Below are 8,838 nucleotides of genomic sequence, written 5' to 3'. Positions count from 1 at the left end.
AAACTCGTCTACGGCAGGGCAGTGATTTATGAAGTTCCAAAAAGGAACAGACTCACAGTTTATTGGTTGATGTGCCAGATCACGTCGGTCTCACCAATGAAGATACCACAGGTATTGTAGTTTGACAATGCTTTACCAGTAATACCTTCTATATTGGAATCGCGTCCATCCAGTAAAATCAAAATTCAGAAGCGGGGAGGTTCCAAGGTATATTTGATAGATTATCAATATGTGGAGCAGGGACTGATCTAATCTGGCTAGTGATCGTAGGAGAAGCTGAGCACGCGGTTCCAAACCGTGATCTGGTACGGATGCATGACCGAGTGTCTTCAGCTAAACGAGTCCATTGAAACTAATGTGGTCAGCATGCTACGTCGAAGACTTACAGAGCTACTGATTTTGAGGAATTACTTACTGCTACTAGACTTTGGCCTTTTAGTTGTCTTGAAAGCTGGTGAATGTTTCTCTTACTAGGGCAACTTGCCATAATTTGAAGCCGGATGAGTAAAGGGTTTGTCTACATAGGATATAATATCTGATTATACAGTTATCAATACGTATTAACCGGGTTAATACTGTGATCAGAGACTATGAGTGTACAACGTGTGTTTGATATTAGGAGTTCAGCTAAAACGTAAGAGAGTACCGATCAGTAGAATATCTATATTTCAATTAGTATAATTCAAAGATAAAGACACATCAATGTAAATTGCTGCGGGCTTATATAAGATATGCAGGAAAGGAAGTTCACGATATGTATTTAATAACTGGTAAGTGTCCGTCAAAATCATTTTCCTGAAGTAAAATGTGACCATTATCCGAGATAGGATGATAATCTACGTTTAATACAGCCTACAAAAGAAGAAGGCGAAGAATTTCTAAACAACGTGAAAAAGGCACAGTATAAAAGTCAGAGCTTTTTGAAAGCCGCCGTCGTAACGACCTTGAACTACCTGACAAGAGGCGGGCATTTCGCATTTTAGTTGTGTCCGTTGCATTGCACGAACACCAAGTTTTCTCATATTTGAGTCGTGTTTCGTTACAGTTAAATCGCAAAATCAATGCGAAAAGCGTTAATCTACCTTTCCCTGTTTTGTAGTGTACACTCTGGCCCTAATGTTGCTACGCAACTTGACCTGGGATACCTTTTATAATTAGGTATACCCTACTGAAGCTCACTGTCCTTGTTTAAAATTTGTTGGGGTCCACAAAACAGCGTATTGAGAATGAATCAACAGTTAAAAATTCTCTGAATTTGTGTGAATCGTTGTTTTCCGCAAGAATTAAGATGAAATGTCGAGCAACCGGTAGGTCTTAAATGTTTGTAGTACTTCCTTCAGTTACAAAAGTATCATCGCAAGAAATAACTTTTTAAAAATAATTATTAAGTGCTGTTTGTAGTGATTTATGTTCAAAAAGCATTTTAGTTTGCTTAAGCAAGGGGTCTCAACGCATAATACTGACCAGGCGTTTCGGAAGCTGGATTGAATTTGATAGTGTCTCAAAGGAGTTCAAAAAAGTATCGAAGAATAATTCTATCCTTTCTCAGACTACTCATACTCAATAGATTCACTGCGAAAGTAAACTGCTGAAAGACATGAGGTTTAAATACATGTTTGTGGTGTTTCACTGCACATTTGGTCATAGGGGTAAACCACAAGGTCTAACAGTGATTAAAAAGCCCTGAGAACTTTAACTAACATGTGATGTTTAAGGTATTAGTCTCGGAACTGCCAGTCAATGTTCCGTGTAAAATTAGACGGTGAGTAATATGTCATAAAATCACACAAGATGCTTCACAATCATCCTTATAGTAGTTCATGGATGGTTTGTTATCCACGAACCAGAAGATTGCCCTCAAAAGAAAAAAAACCTAAAGCCTTTGATACTACAATCAGCATCAGCAGATGAATTAATAGAAAGTATTAAAGATCGATCTGGTATGCAGGTTACTGCTGCTGATGTGAAGACTATGAAAGCTCAACTCTCCACAGGTAATTGTCTAAAAGTATATTTTAGGTTATACAGGACTTCAAGTATTTGATATATTGCGGGAAAACGGTGAACTAAGAGAGTATTCAGAAAATGGAAATGTCACCAGAATCTGCCTTAGTACTTATGAGCGGATATAATTATATAACAAATATTCAGAAGTAGTTTGTATTGGTTGTGCTTACAACACCAAAAATAAAAAGTACCTTTTTTTTCTTCAATTCTACTTTGTAGATATTCGTTATTCCAGTTGGTAATAACGGATAGTTTTGGTCGGGTGTGTCCTGTTCTGTTCTCATGGATGCAAAAAGAATTATTAATAACTAGGTAAAACTGCAATTTCTCAAACACTTACCTCCGTGCGGTCCTCTTTACGATCAAAAATACGGTTCGGAATGTAAGGAAGTGTGAAGACATGACAAAAAGTGTTTACTGTAAAAATTTCTTTTTGTTTTTACTTTTGATTTCACCATATATACAACTTGTAAACTGATTTTTCTGCATCGAATGTTTCTGTTTCTGTACCAGTAGTAATGATGCATCAATAAACTTTTGCCCAATTTTTATTTTCGTCTTCATACTTTTATGAGAAGGTATACCGACAATCTTTACGGGTAACTGTTTGTGAAAATTAAAAACTACTAGGTGTTTGCTTTGTGAGTACCAGTTTCGTTACGAAAACTTGTATTATTGCATCAGTTTAGATGTTTCGCTAGAATGTTGCGTTGTATGCATAAGTTTCTTCACTGTGACAGTATATTCAGATGAATACTTGTAGTGGCATTGTTTTCTAACCATATGGTCTCCGAAGCCAAGCTTATAATGACTGAAAAGATGTATATTCGACATGTATCACTTGGAGAAGTTCGGCAGTGGTGGACGTGGAGACATTCATTCGATCGGATGGCATGGCTCAGTCTTGCAGACGTGCTCATTATGTCTAACTTATTTCTATTCATATTAAATATATTATTCTATCCTCAGTATGTATGTGTTCTTCAGAAGTACTAAGTATCATTGTTAATTGCCACGATACGATGAGTCAGTGTAGATAGTGATGCGACTTCCACGTAAGGTCTTATAGATTAGGCAACCACACGATATATCTACCGTTTTCGGACGACGTCTATTATCGAAGTAGTATTAGTATCGAAATAGTTTGTAATTACACATACTAAAGAGATTTATAATGCAAAAAACTGTACAGTTATATTTATATAATTCATTAGATGAATAAACGTGGCAGCAGTCAATATAAAACACAGTTATCGTCAATTTGTAAATTGTTTCGCCACAATCTTCCATATCCAGAAATTCCCTAAGTTGTTCACCTGCATGGACTTGATTATTAGAAAGTTTTGAGCCTTTCAATTAGTTGACAGAAGTCATAAGTTGTATAACAGAAAACGTAAGGATAGCTCCCTAGCATACTCAACGTAATTCTGAAAGAAAAACAAATCAATCGTGAGACAAACGATCAAACTTCGTTATCAGTATCAAATTCAATAAGTAATGAAATAGCAGCTGACAGGATGTACCTATAAGTGTCTTACTTGCTGTAAACAGTGCTCTTCATTTTCTAACCCTTCTATAATTTCATCTACTTATTTGGTGTTAACAAACTGCAGGCACCAAATAAACGGATTAACAGACTAATTAGTAATATGGAATCTGAGAAAAATCCGAATACAACGTTCATAATACTATTAGCAATACACTGTTTACACATAATAATAACTCTGATTTCCGTCTACTTTTGACTTGATAAATGGTGAATTTCACTTACCTGTGTTTGTATTGTTACAAATAACCAAATTAGGCTTACTAAATATTCACCCAGGTTGTGAGCAACAAGTACGTCAAGCTACTAATAGACTGGAATAAACGTTATGGAACAAGCACAAACACTACGAAAATTGACGTGTGACGGCAAAAATGATGTGAATAACTGATAAATAACGACATCCAAGCTCCTCGACAACATGTAGCATATGAGCGAGAACCCGTGGCATGACTTTTTGATCATGTCCATATTACCAAGAATGAGAGAGGTTGTAGCGGTATCTCAATCTCAGCAATATGTCTGTCGCAGAACCGATAGCATTACGAAGTTTAATACATCATTCCTCCTTGATGCAAATAAGCTCAAAAAATTCGAAAAAGCTTACAGTATCAAATCTCAGGCCTAACGAAACCCACAGAGCGTTCTTGTTGAGGAGATCAATCGGAAAGGAATTGAGGAAACAGTAACTCTAAAATGTTTGAAGAAAACGGGTCACAAGGAGCATCAGTATAAAAAATAGGTCTTTGTAGAAGTCTTCGGTATAGTTCAATAAGGAAAAAGCAAGGAGACAGGAGTTACCAACAATGTAGAAAGAGTAGATGAAGTCAAGGCCCTGAATGAGTATGCAGAAAGGAGCAAACGATTGAAGAAGAGTATTAGAAATAATAGAGAGTATATTTCATGAAGGTACTGATAAAGAGTAGATAATAGGAAATGAACTACATCATAGTTGTATTTTCATCAATACAAAGAGTGAACATTTAGCCTTAGATCTTTATTATGATTTCAGGGAAAGATTCTGTCCTTTCTTTGTTTACCATTTTGTAGGTATAAGTGTTCGTTTAACAGACAAAAATATTTCATAATAATATTGTACGCTTTTATTATTTCATAATGTTCTATTGTAATGAAGAGATATTTTCGTGATTTATGAATTCTCCATAAATCTTAGTATTCTTTTGTTCAACATAGTCCATAAGATTTCATAATTATATTCAGTTTCATTGTTTTTATTTAGATAATCAATGGTTGATAATGGTATTTCATTTCAATGTTTTGTATTACAGCACTAGATGTATTCCTTAGCATACTCAAACTTTGATTATTTAATGAGTTTGACCTACATTTAACTTTCTAAAATCAAAGTTTTGATAGTAGTAATGATAATAATATTTTAGACAAGATAAGGGAACGTAAAATAGGTCAGTGATATAGATGAATTGAGAAATAACATAAAGAAAGTTTTTTTGAAAAAGAGATTTTCACATTTTTACTCTGATGCTGTTCACTATCTACGTTACTTCATGAAATATAAAGATTTAGTATTATATTTTATAATATTTACTGTAGGATCAGAATAATATCATCACAAATGAGATGCATTCCTCAAAGCAGGAATAGAAAATATCTCATGGAATTGCCTCATAATGCTTTAATTTAGTCTTAAGTAATTGTTTATTTTTCAAAGTTGAAATCATTAGTCAATTGAAGCTAGACCACCATGCAAAACCTGGAAGCACTGGACAACCGTTTCGTCCTATTATGGGACTCCTCAGAAGTGCGCATCCACGATCCTGCACTCGCGAGATTCGAACCCAGGACCTGCCAGTCTCGATTCGGTGTCTAGCAACCATCACGAGAAGAATGCCGAAAATCACCAGGTGTGGTTAATCCATTGTTGCAATACTCCTCCGATTGCTGAGTCGGAAGCGTCTCCTGCGATACTAATGGGTGCTTGAGTGTCTTGATTTGCCAGCATGGTTGCTTTTGCGATAAGTTTCTTAATTGTGGAGAATGCTTTCCTCGCAGTGTCGTCCAAATTGATGCACTTCGCATTTCCATGGAGTTGGTCGGTTATCAGTTTCATAAGGGACGCACAATTAGGTATGAACCGTCTATAGATACTTACAAGACCGTTAAATTTGCACAATGGCCCATTGGTGGTCGGTTCTGGGTAATCCAGAATGGCCACCGCTTTGTTTCTAAGGAGTTAGATGCCATGCGCATCAATAGTTTGTACTAAGAAATCTAAAATGTCGGTTCCGATTTGACATTTCTGAATGTTTACAGTGATGCGATGGTTTCGCAGTCATTCGAACACAATGTCCAGATGCGAGAGATGGGATTCTCTGTCCGGACTTGCTATCAAGCAGTCATACGCATGTGAGAAGTTGAGACCTCGAAAAACGTCATCTATGAACTTCTGGAAAGTCTGAGAACATTTCTTAAGCCGAAAGGCATTCACGAAAATTCGTAGAGTTCGAAGGGAGTGATGATAGCGATTTTTGGAATATTATCAGTAGCCATAGGGATCTGGTTAATGACTTTACCCAAGTCGGTTTTTGAAAAGACAGTTGTATCTTTCATGGTAGCTGTCAAATCACGAATGTGAGGCAATGGGTAACGATCAGGAATGGTTTTCGCATTCAGTCGCCAATAGTCATCAGTTGGACGATAATCGTTGCTGTCGTTTTTAAGAACCATATGAAGGGGAGATGCCTATGGGATATTTGATGGCCATTGATTCCTAAATCTATCATGTGATCGGATTCGTTTGTAGCCAACCTCAGCTTTTGGAGAGCTAGTCGGCGCGCTTTTGTGATGTGATGTGTAACATTGCTGGTTATACGCGGCAATTTTCGTTTCGTGTGGTATACCTCAGTATACTTATCAAGTAATTGTTGATAGAATGAATCTATCGCATGTCATACTATGACTGGGGATAATCTGCAACTGGAAAAAGAAGTTACGCAAACAGATCGATTAATGTTTCTGTCTACTTGCCTCCATTTGTGCGTGTCCATTAGTAGATTGTGGTGTTGTAGCTGGTCTATACCAGTGGTTGGCAACAAATAGACCAGCTCCATTAAGTCCATCGGATATCGAAGAAGCACACACATTGGCCTTCTTATAGATGTCACCCTACAGACGATCTAAGAAACCAGCAAAGCCATCAGACATATGAAAAATGGGAAAGCAGAAACACATGACAATATACCAGCTCAAGTAATCAAGTCACACATGAAAGTAACCACGAACATGCCTCACACTCTATTCAGGAAGATCTTGGGGCAGAAAAAAGTGGCGATGGATTGGAAGGAAGGACACACGACCAAAATACGGAAGAAACATCTGGGCAAGCGTGAGAAATCAGCTACAGTGGCATCACACTCCTGTCAATACCAGGAGAGGTTTTCAACAGATTGTTGTTGAACCCACAAATATATAACATTTTCTTATACACTTACTGATACATAGAAATTATGATTACTAACAAAGTTTTAACACCAATAAGAAATCATAATCAGTTTTGCAAAACACCCATTACTGAATGCATTTAGAGAAATTACCGTACGAAACCTATTTACTTATTACTACTTATCAGCTTACATCAGCCTGATACTTCTTGTTAAATCGCATGCATTCTATGCTTGTTTGTACAACATATTACTTACATTCTCAATTTATTAACAACGTGAAATTAGTATTATATGAAAAGCTGTGTAAATAACTTGATATGATAGAACCGACTCATCTAAATTCAACAGGTTTCGAAAGATCGAACGCAAAATACACTCAAGGGATAAGACGAGAAATGTTGTCACTGGTGTTATATTTTGTCCCAGAAGGAGGAAGTCACTCATGAATCGGTCAGATACGCCATCCAAAAGTTGGGAAAAGTGACTCATATGCACTGTGATTATAAGTAGACCGAACACTTTACCGAGACCTACAACTAAAGACAAGCGCCTGCTGAGTCATCCATTCCAAGGATACATTTACCAATACCTCATGCTAAAAATTAATTTATTGATAAAAATCGGATAAAGCTTTGAGAACAGCATCTTTATATTTTGGCTAAACTTGATATCAGCCTAAAAAAATGAAATAGCTAAGGATATGAAGTAATATAATGTGCTCCCAAGGCCCATAATCCTTTCTCTCCGTATATTTTGGCCTCACTATACTACAATATTTTTCGTTTTTTGAGATGGTTACCGAATACTCATTAAACAAAATTTTCCAACCTACATTATGTCTACGTCCAAACGATCAATGTTTTGTATTACAAACTACGAATTATTTAGGTAGTAAGTTAGATGATTGATTGTTTTTATATCAGTCAAATTATATAGGGTTGTTTTTATTCATCATTTTGTAGATGATTTTCGAAGTTCAGTCTCATTCGTACAGGTTAGTTGGTAATTCAATAAGTTCTTGATATAAACGAATAATAGTTCCTTAGGCATTTTAACATGAATACCAGTTAAATTTGTAAAACGTTAAGAGAAGAATTTCAAGGTAGTTCAAGTGAGCTTGTTTGACGGATAATAAGTTGTTATTATTGTTCGCTTATATCCGGCTTCGTAATTAAGTCGCATTATAAAGTTTGTCTGAACAAGTGTGAATGTATAAGAATTCGAAACATCAGAACGAAATAGAAGTAATCTCAATAAGTCTAGAAATCAAATCAGGAACTCAAATTTAAAGTAAGCAGCATGAAATTTTATTGTAGCATTATGATCGGTTTAAACATAACATAAAATATTTAACTGTACAGTCAATGTATTGATTATTCACTACAGAATACTTATATATCTATGAGTCAGAAGAAAAGAAAGAAAATAGTTTTTTGAGAATGGGTGTTGACTTTTAACAATTCGAATGAATTTATCCTCAAATCGTATCACTGTAATTAATAAGCAATTATCAGTAGGGGTTTTGTGGAGATTTCAGTATTTTTCAAAGATGAAATCATGAGTCAATTGAAGCTAGACCACCATGCAAAACCTGGCTGCTGTTGTGAATACGTTCACCATTTCAAGGAACCGGTAATAGTGTACTTCATTTATGTACCTTCAAAATATTCCAGTAATATTTTGTCATCCATTTTTTCAATTTTAACTTCATATATAAATATTAGTTAATATATTTAAAAACCTTTTGGAATTTCAAAACGATCTAACGATATGATTTTTTCTTCCGTCAGTACTCACAAACATACAGCTCGTCATTCAACTTCTCCTCATACTCTGTCCACTAACGTATTCCCTAATTTTTTC

The 8,838-nt window shown here is 35.7% G+C and overlaps 1 protein-coding gene across 1 annotated transcript in view; it reads left to right on the top strand.

Moving 5' to 3' along the window:
* Positions 1-1,740: 1,740 nt before the first annotated feature.
* The window catches only part of Smp_170470 (hypothetical protein), a gene marked incomplete at both ends in the record, with an annotated part of 18,223 nt that continues 11,125 nt past the window's right edge, over positions 1,741-8,838 (top strand). The window contains 2 exons of the mRNA XM_018796100.1: positions 1,741-1,762; positions 1,815-1,994. Coding sequence (XP_018650346.1) covers positions 1,741-1,762; positions 1,815-1,994 — 202 coding nt within the window. The remainder of the gene's footprint in view (positions 1,763-1,814; positions 1,995-8,838) is intronic.

This window comes from Schistosoma mansoni, chromosome 2 (assembly GCF_000237925.1).
Source record: "Schistosoma mansoni strain Puerto Rico chromosome 2, complete genome".
Lineage (NCBI taxonomy): Eukaryota > Metazoa > Platyhelminthes > Trematoda > Strigeidida > Schistosomatidae > Schistosoma > Schistosoma mansoni.
This window is presented reverse-complemented; position numbering and strand designations above follow the sequence as displayed.